This window comes from Thamnophis sirtalis, unplaced genomic scaffold (genome assembly GCF_051295495.1).
Source record: "Thamnophis sirtalis isolate CommonGarterSnake01/CBP01778 unplaced genomic scaffold, rThaSir2_p1.2 scaffold_3, whole genome shotgun sequence".
NCBI classification, from domain to species: domain Eukaryota; kingdom Metazoa; phylum Chordata; class Lepidosauria; order Squamata; family Natricidae; genus Thamnophis; species Thamnophis sirtalis.
The window spans coordinates 36,192,786-36,209,063 of NW_028261383.1; the positions used below are offsets into that span (position 1 = coordinate 36,192,786).

Sequence of the window (16,278 nt, forward strand, 5' to 3'; positions counted from 1 at the left end):
CTTCTCTTCAAGGGAAGTCCAGATTTCAGAGCTCTTGCGTAAACCTCTTCAAAACAGAGGGAAGTGGGCTTCCAGATATAATGTTAGGGTTCCAAGTAACACCCCCAACGAAAAAAGACTCCGAGGCTTGAAGTTCCTCAAAGCTCCGTTTTATTAGAGATGTCATATTGGCACATCTGGGAAAACCCGAATCTGAAAGCTTCCAGTTTTTCCCCACCCAATTGAAAGCCCAAGTCCCTGCCCACATGGTCCAATCAAAGCACCGTCCCAACCGGAGATGCCTCCCAGTCACGCCCCTCCAGGTGCAGGGCAGAATGTCCTTGACTCGAGAAAGGAATGTTGTTATGACCATATATATCTCCCCAACTCCATACAATTCCCCCTCCCAGTTTCCCACAGACTAAATGTGGCAGGCCTGAAGATCCAATGCCCAAGATGGCTTCCAGGCCTGACACATGCCTTTTCTTCCCTCCTTCCCTCAAAATTTTATTAACGCTACAAATAAAGCAATAGCAAACACATGTGCACAAATCTTTTATATTGGCCACTTATTTTTAAATTGGATCTATCTTAATTCAGCAACTCTGCATTCTTGAACCTGTCTCCTCTTGTTTTTCAACATTCACTTCTCAAATACCTCATGCCTAGTACATTCAATGAACTAGTATATTTCTCCTACTGTTCTCTCACTTCCATGTAGCATAGTGGGCAGGAATAGGCTCTTATACACAGCCAGTTTCCATTCTTCCAAAAGCATTTTTTCATTAGATAGACCACAGTCTTTGCAATTGCATTTTCATGTTTTCTTGTTTTTTTAATAGTAGTTTGATTAAAGTTTATAATTACAGACAATAAAAATTAAGACGAACAAATTCTCTTGTAAATTAGCTGAAGATGACTGTGAAGGTAAGGCCACACTTGGAATACTGCATTCAGTTTTGGTCGCCACGATGTAAAAAAGATGTGGAGAGTCTAGAAAGAGTGAAGAAAAAATCAACAAAGAGGATTAGGGGACTGGAGACTAAAACATATGAAGAACGGTTGCAGGAACTGGGTATGTCTAGTTTAATGAAAAGAAGGACTAGGGGAGACATGATAGCAGTCTTCCAATGTCTCAGGGGTTGCCACAAAGAAGAGGGAGTCAAACTATTCTCCAAGGCACCTGAGGGTAGAACAAGAAGCAATGGGTGGAAACTAATCAAGGAGAGAAGCAACTTAGAACTGAGGAGGAATTTCCTGACAGTTAAAACAATTAATCAATGGAACAGCTTGTCTCCAGGAGTTGTGAATGCCCCAACACTGGAAGTTTTTATGTTGGATATCCATTTGTCTGAAATGGTATAGGGTTTCCTGCCTAGGAAGGGGGTTGGACTAGAAGACCTCCAAGGTCCCTTCCAACTCTGCTATTGTATTGTATTGTATTAAGGTCCCTTTTTCCCTCTGGGCATAGGTTATTTTTTCTTTTATAGACAAATCCACTTCTCCTCTGGAATTATCCTTGGAAAAATCCAAGGGAAAAAGCTGCCAACAGATTCCTGGTCTTAGCATGTATGAAGTCAGAATAGATGCCTTCTGATAACTGACCTTTGTTACTATTAGTCACAGTACCTATATGGAGATTCAGTGTTCTGGATTCAGAGACTCGGGAGATTCAGGGATGGAGAATTTCAGGGAAATATCCCATTAGCCGTTATGACAAATTGCATGTGATCTGTTACCTAAGCCCCATCAGTTATGTTTTTGGATAAGTCATCGGAGGGGGGGGGATTGAAAAGCTTTTTATGCTCATTTGTAAGCTATAACTTTGAAAAGTCCAAGAGTCAATAAATACTGTTAATTCTCAACTCATTTTAGGACCTTTCAAAGTTATGGCGGCAATGAAAAAAGTGACTTACAATCATTTTTCACACTTTTACGACCATTGTCGCATCCCCAGGATCACATGATCATAACTCGGATGCTTGACAACTGGTTCATAGTTGTGACGTGTGATTATGGTAGTTGAAAGAAGGCAAGAGATCCTTCTGAACTCAAACTTACTTTTGTTTTTTGTTACCTTTCCTGCTCCAGTCACGTTACACATTGAGGTGGAGATTGTAGGTAAAAGCTTTATTCTGCAGAAAAAGTGGCGCACTAAGATCTCTCTCAAAGCCTGTTTATCCCACCCATGTCCACCAGTGGGTTTTACAGAGCATTTCCCACAGTTTACAAGTCAGAGTCCGAAGGTATTTCCTCAACTCCCTTTACAGTAATTCCTGCCTGTTTTACACTAACATTTTAGCCATAGTGTATATAATACAAAAGAGATGCGGAGGCTCAGTGGTTAAGACGCTGAGCTTGTCAATCACAAAGGTCGGCAGTTCAGCAGTTCGAATCCCTATGCACCGCGTAATAGGGTGAATTCCTGTTACTTGTCCCAGCTTCTGCCAACCGAGCAGTTCAAAAGTACGTAAAAAATGCAAGTAGAAAAATAGGGACCACCTTTGGTGGGAAGGTAACAGCGTTCCGTGCGCTTTTGGCGTTTAGTCATGCTGGCCACTTGGCCATGGAGACATCTTTGGACAGCGCTGGCTCTTCGGCTTTGAAATGGAGATGAGCACCGCCCCCTAGAGTTGGGAACAACTAGCACATATGTGCAAGGGGAACCTTTACCTTTATGGCAATATTGTAGGATAGCAAGGGGAGATGTGTGAAGGCGGCACCTGTTAATAATTGAAGACCAATCGTTTATCTGTACTATAGTTGTCGTTTCAAATTATTCATCTGGATTGTTCCTTGTACATATAAATGACCCTTCAGGTAAGGCATCCAATATTACTATAAATCAGGTTTGTGGGCTCCAATTGAAATAAATATTCTGAAGGTGTTTTGTTTTTTTTAAATGCTCTCCTTGTGAGCTTGCTATTGCAGAATCAATGCTTCTGTGTTTCTTTTGGCTTTCCTTCATCCAAATTGCCCGGCTTGTATTATGATTTAATACTAACACATATACCAACCAGCTCTGCCTTCTGGAACAACAGAAAGAACGTAGGTGACAGATTTGAAAAGTGTCTTGTTGAAAGAAGAAGATGAAGATCCACACACTCTGAAGAATTTTCCACTTTGCTGCCACCAAATCACCACCTTACCCTTAAATTCTTTTTTTTTTTTTTTTGTCTTCCACCTACTCGGATGCCTGCTTTTGCAATCCAAATCCTGTCTGGGAAAGGGCTGTTGTTTCCCAGAAAATTGGGAATGTTGCTTCAGGTTGGGGAGCTCTCCTCTGGCTGGGAAGGGCTGGAAAAAGCTCAGTTTGTGCCCTACAGAAATTGAGCAATTGAGGGACCCGATGTGGCGTATACACTTGTAGAGACACAGCATCCGTTTCTGGGGCTCTTAAGCATGATGGCTATTGGATCTTGCAGCTCCAAGATAACCACTGCCTGGTTTGGCTCAATTCACCTGCTTTGAACTAAAGAGCACTTTTACTTTGGCATGTTTTTCACTCTTAGAGGGAAGCTTCATGGGCTCTGTGGTCCTCCGTATCTTCTTCTTCTTTTTTTTAAAATGCCCCTGTTGACCATTTGCATTGCCTTGTAACTTTTTAAGGTGCTAAAAAAAAAAAACCCACCAGGGAACCTTTTCTTAGCAGAAGACCTGAACGAAGCCACTGATTTGCATCATCTCCTCTCTCTCTGCTTCAGATCAACTGACCCTTCCCTTCCCGGATCCTCCATCTCCACCGACTTTGGCAGCTGGCAGATGGTAACAGGGAGCGGCAGTGTACAGGAGCAGACTGACTCCTCCTCTCTTTGCAGCTTCCCAGATGAGCTCCCTAACAGTTCCTTGTAAGTGCTTGAGATCTGTGAAATGGAAGGACCCCACTTTGCATGTTTGGAGGTCTCTGGTTCAGCCCCCCGGCATCCTAGAATTAAAAGAACCGGTCCAGAATAAGGCATCTTCCTAAGATCCTCAGGAGCCGCTTGCCGGTCAAGACTGATACAGTCGATCTAGGCTTGCTGGCTCGTTGGTCATAGGGTAAGGGTTTCTTACAAATCCATGCCTAGGAATGTGATAGCTTGGCTGGCAATCAGATTGGCTTTTCCTGAATTCCCGGGGCCAAATATGCGTAGCTCACATGATGCTCAGATACCTGTGGACTTTTACATCCATCAAAATACTTTGGGTGTGTGTTTGTGAGTGCAAAGAGTTGCGTAAGTAGTAGACCTTGGATGCTTGGATCATACCTGTCCAATTCAAATTTTGTCGTCCCCCTCCCTCCAAGCCCCATTAGGGGCACACAACCAACTGCTCTTACCCATTTGTTTTCAGCATGGGCTTTTTTATTTAACCTAGCCTTCCTCGTTATTAACGTCTTCCGTGTAGCCCTTGAGATTGCGAGCCTCATTTCAGGATTTAATTTGTTTAAAGCTGCATCTTCAAGCCAAAGTATTCCCTTGGATTATTTTCTAAGGTATCTCTTCTTAGGCATAGGGATTCTCTTCTCTTTCCAGTGCCCTTCACCAAGTCAGCAAAAGAAATAAGCAGTCAGTTGAATCATCTTTCCTTCACCTATTCTTACAATCCAATCCTATGTATTTTGGCCAAGAATTGTTGCAGCCATTGTGCTCCAAAAGGGTTGGGGGGGAGGGAGAATACACATATCCATACTAAATGCATCTCATTTTAAAAGGTAATGTTCTAAGTGGTCAGGATGGGTGTTATGAGATGACCTGTTCTTGCCTCTTTAGAGGGCAACATAGCCACTCATCCCCCTTTGCAAATAGCCATCCATGTGCTAATAGATGCTTGGAAAATGCATTTGAGAAAAACCATCTGTAACATCAATCAAAGGCTAGGCTTTGTGCTTTACCTGCCCATCATCATTAAGCCTCTTTTTTTAAAAAAACAAAATTTTTATTTACAAACAAACACACAAGACATATAACATAAAAACCTCTTCAACTGCATACAGTGTGTTGATTGGTTACAAGGTCTTTCTGCGTCCTTTCCATAGTCATCATTTGAGCTTTATCAAAATTCACATATTGTCAATCAAATATCTTTGTATACATTCTTATTATACTTCATTTGTTTGCTTATCACTATTGTTTCTCCATTTTAAACAAGGTATTCTAAATATGTATCCATTTATATTATAATGAGTCATTATATCATCTTCAATATATCTAATAATAAAGAATTTTTATATCCTACTCTAAATCATTCTATTATTTTAGCATTGATAATATTCTCTAATAATTTTCAATTCCACGTTCTTTCCACTATTAGTATCATCAATTCAATATACATGTATACAAATTGTTATAATTGTTAAACATCCATTAAACATAGCTATTATTACATCCTTTTTATATGAAACATGCTAAATTTGAAGTAAATTTATATTATGACATTTCATTACATCATCCTGAAATCATCCAATGATATTACATCTTTATATTCTATTCTATATAGAATCATTTATCTTTTATAAAAACGTTTTTCAACATCATCTCCATCATCCTCACAGTTTGTATAAAATTTCATATTATCAATCTAGTATATGTAAATGCTTTATTATCATTATTAATCATTTATTTGGCTATAGCTATTATTACTTTGTCTTATACATAGTAGTCAAAATTTAAGTACATTTAACTAAATTTTATTATGACATTTCATTTCATCATCCTGTATCCTTCCAGAAATAGTGCAGTCCAATATCTCTTGCCATTTGTAGAATCTGTATTCTAAGTGTTTTCTTTATAAGTCTTGTATGGACTTCTCTTGACAACTTATTATTCATTGCATATCTTATAAAGATTCAAAACCCTCTATCTGTTCCTTTCATCAGCTTGACTTTTGTTATCGCTGGTGTTTCTGCCGAAATTACTCTCATTGTTTCTGCCAAATTTTCTCTCCTTTCTTCATCTATATTTTGACATCTGAGATAGAGTTCCAGTTCATCGATCTCTCCTTTCCATATTTCGCACTTATCATTTCCCTCCACTCTCGATTTGCTGTCAGTGTCAATAATTTTCTTATCACTTTCATATGTCTCTGTGGTTTTTTGAACTCTGTCCTCAAATTTCATCGTTGTTTTATAAGTATTCTCAACTTCCCTCTGTACTTTCTGTATTTTGATCTATAATTTCAAGTCTCTTTTCAATTATCTCTGTGATTATTAAGACTTTTTGAATTTCTAGCATAATTCTTTGCAATGTTAGTCCCTTTTCTTCTTCATATTGGGCCATTTTTCTAGGTTATAAACACTGCCACTAAAACATCCAAGGCTTTTGCTAGGTTTCAAATAAATTCAGTAAAGTTTTTCAGGTCAAAGCTTTCTCTTTCCTTCAAAGAAACACCTCTATATCCACTGACCCTTTCAGTAAACAAAGCCAATAGCTTTGTATTATCAGATGTCACCAAGCCCCTAGCCTCTAGATAGCAGTGTTACATTCTTTCCCTCTGTTTTTGCCTCTCTTTCTAAACTCCGATCTCCGTAACAGAAGAAAAAAATGTTTAAAGATTACGATCCGGCTGAGCCTTGCGAGTAAAGAAACTTTTAATCCACAAATACAAAAAATGAAAGAAGTATAGAGGAAGAAGGAAAAAAAAAAGACCAGTCCAGTTTAAAAGTAAGAGGCATTTGTAAAAAGTCCATCCATACAAAACAAACAAAATTAAAGTGAAAAAGATAACACAACAGTTTTAAACCAGGGTTAATTCGCTGCTTACTTTCTTCTGTCTTCAATTTTATTTTAACTAAGTCTTTTGGGTTTTCTCTAATAATAAGGATTTTTCTCACCATTTCGACACACTGTCTCTCCTGTTCTGCTTCCGTTTCAGGAGACTGTCCCAACCTTCTGCAGCCATTTTGACTGCTTCTCTTATAGCTGGCAAAAAGAGCTTTTTCCTGGATCGATCAGGGACTTTGCAATGTCCCTGAGATCAACAGCTCTCTATCACCGTTCCTTCAGAATGGTTTAGTTCCAAAAGGATCGTCCAGCAACAGAGATATCGACAGCAATCCTGGAGCCCCAAGATTGCATGTCGTGTCATTGCAACATCAAGCCCCGCCTTCCATCATTAAGCCTCTTTTGACTGTTGCTCACCGTCCACATTTGCAGCAAGGTGGCGCAGTGGTTAAATGCAGCACTGCAGGCTACTGCTAGATCAGCAGTTCAGTGGTTCAAATCTCACCGGCTCAGGGTTGACTCAGCCTTCCATCCTTCTGAGGTGGGTAAAATGAGGACCCAGATTGTTGGGGGCAATATGCTGACTCTCTGTAAACCGCTTAGAGAGGGCTGAAAGCCCTATGAAGCGGTATATAAGTCTACTGCTATTGCTATTGCTATCTCACCAGCATTAGTTTAATCACAGGCCTTTTTTCCTCAGACTGCAATTCCTGTCCCCTCCATGGAATTGTGCAAAGATCCAATTTGAAACTGCTGCAGAACCTCTTACGTATGCCCTATCGTCCTTGATCCGCCATTCTACAACCGCATGCAAAAACTTGGGCCTCATTCTCAAGCGTTATCTTTCAATCACAGGGAGTCCTCGACTTAGGACCACAATTGAGGAGCCCAAAATCTCTCTTGCTAAACGAGACCGGCGTGAAGTGAAGCTTTGCCCCATTTCACAACCTTTCTTGCCACAGTTGTTAAGTGTACCTCTGCAGTTGTGAAGTCCGTAACCTGGTTGTCAAGTGAATCTATACCATTCCCCATTGACTTTGCTTGACAGAAGATCACAAAAGGTGAGGGTCGCGTGACCTTGGGATGCAGCAACTGTCATAAATATGAGTCAGTTGCCAAGCATCTGAATTATGATCACCTGACCATGGGGATGCTGCAAGTGGTTGTAAGTGTGCAAAACGGTCATAAGTTATTTTTTTCAGTGCATTGTAACTTCTGACAATCACTAAACGGATGGTTGTAAATTGAGAATCACCTAAAATCCCTAGGTAAGTAAGTGTTTTTTCAGTGGGACCAGTCTATCAGGGCAACCTAGTCTACCCAAATATGGGATGAAGCATCCTGCTTCCACTTTCGCCTTTCTGCCCCAATCCAGGAGCCTTCACAGGCAGTCGCTTTCATGACAAACTTACCATGGGTAAGTAGAAGCTAACATAACCTATAGGTAGAACAAAGAAAAACATAGCATCTTTCTGCAAATCTACATGCATACCCACTATTTGTGTGCCAATTATACAGGTGAAACTCGAAAAATTAGAATATCGTGCAAAAGTTCATTTATTTCAGTAATGCAACTTAAAAGGTGAAACTAATATATGAGATAAGACTCATTACATGCAAAGCAAGATAGTTCAAGCCGTGATTTGTCATAATTGTGATGATTATGGCGTACAGCTCATGAAAACCCCAAATCCACCATCTCAGAAAATTAGAATATTACATGCAATCAATAAAACAAGGATTGTACATAGAACAATATCGGACCTCTGAAAAGTATAAGCATGCATATGTACTCAGTACTTGGTTTGGGCCCCTGTGTGGGCAGCTGGAAAATGAAGTCAGCATTGCTATAAATCTCGTCTGCAGAAGGAAGCATGAAGTGCTCCAAAATCTCCTGGTAGACGGCTGCATTGACCCTGGTCTTAATGAAGCACAGTGGTCCAAAGTCCTCTTTTCTGATGAGAGCAACTTTTGCATCTCATTTGGAAACCAAGGACCCAGAGTATGGAGGAAGAATGGAGATGCCCATCAAGCACAGTAATCCCACGGTCATTGAACCAGTTTTTGGTGTTTTTGGCAAAAGTTGCTCTCATCAGAAAAGAGGACTTTGGACCAAGGAGCAACAGGACTTTGGACCAATGTGCTTCATTAAGACCAGGGTCAACGCAGCCATCTACCAGGAGATTTTGGAGCACTTCATGCTTCCTTCCGCAGACGAGCTTTATGGGGATGCTGACTTCATTTTCCAGCTGTCCACACTGCCAAAATCATCAAAACCTGGTTCAATGACCGTGGGATTACTGTGCTTGATTGGCCAGCAAACCCGCCTGACCTGAACCCCATAGAGAATCTATGGGGCATTGCCAAGAGAAAGATGAGAGACATGAGACCGAACAATGCAGAAGAGCTGGAAGCTGCTATTGAAGCATCCTGGTCTTCCATAACACCTCAGCAGTGCCACAGGCTGATAGCTTCCATGCCACGCCACATTGAGGCAGTAATTGCTGCAAAAGGGGCCCAAACCAAGTACTGAGTACATATGCATGCTTATACTTTTCAGTGGTCCGATATTGTTCTATGTACAATCCTTGTTTTATTGATTGCATGTAATCTAATTTTCTGAGATGGTGGATTTGGGGCTTTGATGAGCTGTACTCCATAATCATCACAATTATGACAAATCACGGCTTGAACTATCTTGCTTTGCATATAATGAGCCTTATCTCATATATTAGTTTCACCTTTTAAGTTGCATTACTGAAATAAATGAACTTTTGCGCGATATTCTAATTTTTCAAGTTTCACCTGTAGATTCAAAATAAGAAAATGGTGACTATGAGAACTACAATTGTTGGATACCCTTCCAGTTGATTCTGTGCTACTTTTTAAACTTCTTGAGAAGTCCCAAAAAGGTGACCGCTTTATTAAGCCTGTTATTAGCCAAAAACAATGACAGTTCCATAGGAGAGCCACAAATTCCCCGAATCTTCTGACTCCTCAGTTTGCAATGGCTGTTCTGTCTTATCTACTACTACGAGTTTCCTAAAGTAGCTGTTTGAGCATTTGAAAATGAAGGAACTCACTCTTACAAAATAGGGGGTGGTTATAAGAAAAATATCTAAATGTTTCAGCTAGCAGTCCTAGGGAGAGAAGCGTGTTTAGGACACGGGAGTTGTGTGGAACTGCTGAAATCAAGGCAATACGTAGAACATCAAGAAAAATGTCGGCTAGAACTTCTCCCAAAGTGACCATATCTGCAAAACCGAACCCACAAAAGTGACTCCAAAAAGCCAGCTGACGCCGGAATAGATGTCAACAAGTCCACATTTTACAGCATTACCTATACAGTACAATGATCTACATAGGACAGGTTTGAGAAGGAAACTTCCTCTCCAACTTCATCATAAACAGAATCACCTAAAGCATGCAGAAGACAATCTTGATAAAACCTTGTACCAATGAAGTTACCATCGATCAGAATAGAGCTGGAAGGGACCTTGCAGGTCTTCTATTCCAACCCCCAGCTCAAGCAGGAGGCCCTGTACCAAATCAGACTGATACAGTGGATGTCCAGTCTCTTTTTAAAAACCTCCAGTGATGAGGCACCCACAATTTCTGAAAGCAAGCCATTCCACTTGTTAATTGTCCTCGCGGTTAGGAAGTTTCTCTTTAATTCCAGGTTGCTTCTCTCCTTGATTAGTTTCCATTCATTGTTTCTTGTCCTGCCCTCTGGTGCTTTGGAAAATAAATTGACAGTCTCTCAAATACTGGAATGCTGCTATAATGCCCTTTCATTACCCTTTTGATAATGAAATGTCTGCAGCAACCAACCGAGCTCAGAGAGCAGCAAGGACCCCACAATCCAACCTTGACCCACAATTAACCTTCTCATCCAAACTTTGATAAGCCTGAAATGTTTTAGAATAAAATGATTGGATTGATGAAACAATAGTATTGCCCTTAGCCATGCTCAATATTCTTGCAGAAAAAAAAGGATGAAGAATTTGTCAGTTGTTGGGCATGGAGTTAGTTGTATTATACTTTGAGGTTGTGTGGCTGTTCTGACCCAGGCTTCCCCGAAAAGCACGAAGCAGATTCCTGGTCCCCACAAAACCCCTTTTATTAAACGAATGTGAATTCCTCCCATTCACATTCAGCAAAGGCCTGGTAAACAAGTCTTTCGAATGTGAATTTATGACCACAGACCTTATCTAGCTTGGAAAGCTGCCATGTTAATATTTTCCAAATGCAGTGCTATGCAAGGAAAGACTTGACACAGAGTCTCTGAGATTCATGGACAAATCTTCACACTCCTGAAATGAATGAATGAACGAACAAACAAATTGTTTCCTGAAAAAGCCCACTCCCCTTTTCCTCCTCTTTTATTTCCTATGGGAGGGCCATTCACCGTCCACTTGTGGCTTTACTCACAAGTCGACCCTGATTTCTTAGCTGTTCTTTTTTTCTGGCAGCTCTGCACATGCACACACTGGGAACAGGCTCCAGCTGTTCCTCTACTTCACTGCTGTCTAGCTCCGAAGGCAGCTGAGAACTGTCTTGGCACCATTTCTGCCTCCAATGCAGGGCCCTCATCAGAGCCTTCCCCAGGCTCCAGGACTGGCCCATGTTCCTCCCCAACCTCCTCACTGTCCAACTCTGATGCCAGCTCCTCTGGCGGGCCACAACAATGGCAGCCAGTGGCCCAGGAAATACCATGTGGGTGAAAGGATGAATAGACTCATCTAAATATCAGCATATCTTAAGAAACTCCTATCCCTATGGCCAGTGTAGACATTAAAGCTGAAAAGGCTTTGGGTATTTCAGCAAAAGAATGACCTGAAATATATCTCCAAATATGAAGAATCGAATGGCCTTCACAGTTCCCAGACATGAACAGGACTGAAAGGTCCTAATCGTGCATTGGATGCAAAGTGACCTAAGAAAATTTATTGATCTAGAAGAATTCTGCAAGGAAGAGCAGAGGAGAAATTTCCCCCAAAAAGAGCAATAGGATTGTTAGATGGTGACAGGAAATGCTTGGAACTTATTATTTGTTCCGAAGGAAGTGTCTCAATGTAGCTTAACTATTGCATCTAAATGATATTGAGTATGCATTCAATTTTGCACAAAGATGTTAGGTTTAGTTTTTAACCATATGGATATTATTTCAATTTCTGTTCGCCTAAGGGATTCATTGAAACGTAGGACCAAGGGGGATCAAAACACACGCATGCCATTGTAGCTTTGGTACCCAAGCATATTGTACCCTACGAATAGAACGGATGGTCTGGATAGTAGATAGTTCCAGCTGCTATCCTCTTGAGAGGCTTGCCCTGCTGAAGTGCTTCGTTGTGATAAAGAATTGATGAATCCGAGTTAGGAAAGTCTTTCGAGAAGAAATTAACAGACCATAATACTCTTGAAGAAGCTAATTTTAAAAAATCGCCTTGGTCTATAACGTGAGCAGAAGATACGCTACCTTCAGCACAGCTAGGATAAGCTGAGTGGTATCTTCAGTATCTATCTGGGTGGCATTGACCTCTCTCCGCTGTGTCTTACAAATTTGAGAGATGGGAAGAGTGGCATTGTTCTTGCTTCAGATAATTGCATCTCTCTCTACTCACTGCCTCCTTGAAGGGCTTCAAGTTTTGATGTTTGTGTTCTGTTGTAAAATTGGAATTGATTAAATTCCAAGGCTACTTTGTTATTCTGTCATTCTGCAGAGGTGGCCTTAGGATAATCACTTCTAGGAAAGTTTGATTTATGGAAGGCAGCGTTCATACTAAAACAATGAAGCTCTGGATTACCATAAGGTGCTCCAGTATATCATTAACCCAACAATTTAGCATTGGATTATTTACCTGGAAAGAAGACGATGGTCTAGGAGTGCAAGATTCTGCTTCAGCATCCTTCTCCTAGTCAGGTTGAACCCTATTTAGACTCTTGTTAATTATCCTGCTTTAGCATTGATAGAGAAGTGAGTTTGGTTTCCATTTTTTTTCATGTGAATGTCCCCAATTCACACCTTTGAATCTGTGTGCAAACTTACAGACCCAAATCCACCCTTTTGAGTATTTTTATACTGTTCACAATTTTTTTTAAAAAAGATAGGCACAAAAATGTGTTGAGGAAAGTGTGTGTAAACATGCAGGAGAAAAAAATACTTGTGAAAAAAATTACATCCTGTGAAATATGCACTAAAAAGGCTGGGGAAAAATGCACACAGATTTCATGTATTGAGGAATTATTAACTGCGTAGATTAAAACAATCCACAAACTCAAGCAAATTAGAAGAAAGGAAATAATGTGCAGATTGACATAGGATCAGGCTAAAGAGGTGCATGATATTGAAAAACAAGGTTTTTGTTTGAGCACAGAACAAAATGCAACTCAAAACTTTCTGCTGGTTGAGTTTGCTGAGTTCCATTAAAACAAAACTTAAAATGGCTTCAGTGTTTTGTTCCAAAACTTAATATCAGGCAGAATATTTAAAATGGCACATGTTGAAGTTGGAATCCCCTTTTAAAATCTGTTTTCTATGACATCGCTCGAAACACCACCACTCAAAATATCTACCTTTTTTGCTCCAATGTGAAATCAAAAATAATATTAGGTTCTGATCTCAAAATCAAAGTCTTGGAATCCATGAGTTTTGTTTTGGGTTTAAAATATTTCTACAAAAGATGCTAGGATTACAGTGAGCCAGATGTTAAGGTAGGAGAAAAAAGTGAATGAAATAAATAAGAATATTTTTTTTCATCTTTAATATACTGTATAGAGAACTAGCTGATAACCCAACATTCTTTGGGTTTTTTTTTAATAAGGGGAAAATATCCGGACCAAATGTAATTTCTAATGTTGGATTTTCTCCCTTACCAGAGGGAGCCCCCTTATGGAGTACTGTGAAGCCATTACCATGGCAACTCCACTGTGCTGCACAGTAGAAGCCATCTTATTGCAGTACAGTAGAAGCCATTTGAAGGTGCAACAGACTGTATCATAACACCCCCCCCCAAGGAATGTTAGGGGTGTCTTACCCCCACAGTATTTGTTTCCAGAGAGTAAGTCATCTGTGTATCAAGTTTGGGTGAAATTGCTCGAGGCGTTCCAGAGTTATGCTGGAACATATACAACACACAGCCATTTTTATACATACACAAGATAGAGAACCAAATGCAGTATTCCTTCCTAGGGAATATATGGACCTTACAAGGTTCCAGAAAGCCCCTTTGAAGTCTTTAGTTTGACAGGGTTGGCATTTCTGTTGATATTCTGGTCACTCTGTAGAGCACAGATATGATTTGAATAGCTGATCCCAGAGAACTAACGAAATGCAGCCGTTAAAGTATGAGCCTTCAAGTCCTTAATCCTAGTTGAATTCCACCCACAGCTATGGACGACTAGGTTAGTCTGTCTTGCTATCTAATCAATCTCACTGACAGTTGTGAGAGGAAAATGTTAGGAGTGCATGTTATATGTCCACCACCTTTGGCTCCTGAAGGAAAGTATGGATCTAATCAAGCTACTTACAGAAGGTCTTCTTTCAGTCCTTTGAAATTCCGGAAAGATTTGGAAAAACTGCTAGGGATCAGGAACCCATGTGCAGTTTCCACTGTCCTATGTTAAATAGGCAAGCAAACTGAAGAGTTGCTAGTGAGCCTGCTTCTATTTATTGACTAAGATGTCAAACAAAGAAACCATTATTTTCATTGCATTCTGAGACAGTTGTTGATAGAAATAAGCTAAGATAGGAGAAACTTAGAATTCCCAAGAGACTCTTCGGGGCAAACAGCAGTCAAAGAGGAGGTGATGGTTAACCATTCAATCAGAATAGAGCTGGAAGGGACCTGGAGGTCCTCTAGTCCAACCCCCTTCTCAAGCAGAAGACCCTAGACAATTTGAGACAAGTGGCTGTCCAGTCTTTTCTTAAAAACCTCCTTTAAAAAACCTGAAGCACCTACAACTTTTGAAGCTGTTCCACTGGTTAATTGTCCTCACTGTTAGGAAGTTTCAAGTTGCTTCTCTCTTTAATTAGTTTCCATCCCTTGTTTCTTGTGCTTTGGAAGTTGACCCCCTCTTCTTCTTTGTGGCAGACCCTGAAATACTGGAATACTGCTACTATGTCTCTTCCCCCCCCCCCCCGGTCCTACCAAGAGCCAAGGTGGCGCAGTGGTTAGAGTGCTGTACTGCAGCCACTTCAGCTGACTGTTATCTGCAGTTCGGTGGTTCAAATCTCACCGGCTCAAGGTTGACTCAGCCTTCCATCCTTCCGAGGTGGGTAAAATGAGGACCCGGATTGTTGTTGGGGGCAATATGCTGACTCTGTAAACCGCTTAGAGAGGGCTGAAAGCCCTGTGAAGCGGTATATAAGTCTAACTGCTATTGCTATTTTCTCTAGATTAGCCATATCCAGTTCCTGCAACCATTCTTCATATGTTTTCATTTCCAGGCCTTTAATCATCTTAGTTGCTCTTCTCTGCATTTTTCCCAAAGCCTCAATATATTTTTTTTCCTAATGCAGATGCAACATCTTTTTTGGGGGGTAATGTGAAAACTGGATGCAGTGTGAACTTATTGAGGTTTTATAAAACCTAAAGGTTTTCATGCCTGCAGGATTCTCCCCTTAAATATTCTTGCAGGTTACGTTCATCTGGAATGGGTGGGAAAGGTTTAAGTCCATTAGAGCAGTGGTCCCCAACCTTTTTATCGCCGCGGACCAGTCAGCCTTTGATAATTTTACCGTGGCCCGCTGAGCGCGCGCAGGGGTAGGGGGGCGTTGTTCCCGACGACACATTGATTGTTTATATATCAGATTGTTTTGATTAAACAACTTTTATTTTATTGTATTTAAACATGCCTTACAAAATAAAATACAATTACATAAATATAAAGTGCAAGGCTATGCTACTAGCGCTGTCTACGCTAGCCCTACGTAGCTGCGCAGGCGCTCTTAGGTTTTTTTCAGGAATCGGCCAGCGCTGAAGCGCTGAAAAGGAATGAGAAGGGCGGTGCTGGACACAGGGGGGCGGTGGGCCGCTGGTGACGTCAGAGTGCCACCAGCGGTCCAGTAACACCCCTTGTGCCAGTTAGCCCTAATTTGCATACAGAAAGAAACTATGGCCCCCGGCCGCTGCAGCGATCATGGGCCCCGGCCGCTGCGCGGCCCGGTGCCAGGTACTCCACGGCCCGGCACCGGTCCGCGGACCGGGGGTTGGGGATCACTGCATTAGAGGGTTCATTAGTCCCCCTTGGTGCTTGCAGGTTGGAGAGCATGTGCGCACTGAGTACGTAGCTGGCACTCCTTTCTTTTTAGCCTCTGTTTTCAGGAGAAGAGATGCCTCTGGTGTAAACAAAATGCTATCAGGACATGGTGTCCTTATTCAGAACCATATTCCGAAGTCCCACATAGCTGATTCATAAGCCACTTTATGTCTTTCTATTTAAAAAAAAGTGTGCCGAAAGGCATCATTCTGCCTTTTCTCTCTCTCTTTTTTTTTAAAAAAACTACTCCCCCCCCCCACCCAATCTTTTTAAGCTGACAGTATTGTAATTCTCTTACAATACTAGGCCTTGCATGGAGGAAAGCAGCTGTTGTGTT

General features: G+C 41.0%; 1 protein-coding gene across 3 annotated transcripts in view; it reads left to right on the forward strand.

Annotated features, from left to right (window-relative positions):
* The window catches only part of MTMR14 (myotubularin related protein 14), a 112,733-nt gene that overhangs the window by 88,519 nt on the left and 7,936 nt on the right, over positions 1-16,278 (forward strand). For 2 of the 3 annotated variants that reach the window (XM_087708671.1, XM_087708672.1), the window contains exon 18: positions 3,684-3,827. The exons of the other annotated variant lie outside the window; for it this stretch is intronic. In XM_087708671.1, the coding sequence (XP_087564797.1) occupies positions 3,684-3,827 (144 nt within the window). The remainder of the gene's footprint in view (positions 1-3,683; positions 3,828-16,278) is intronic. 3 annotated transcript variants of the gene reach the window in all.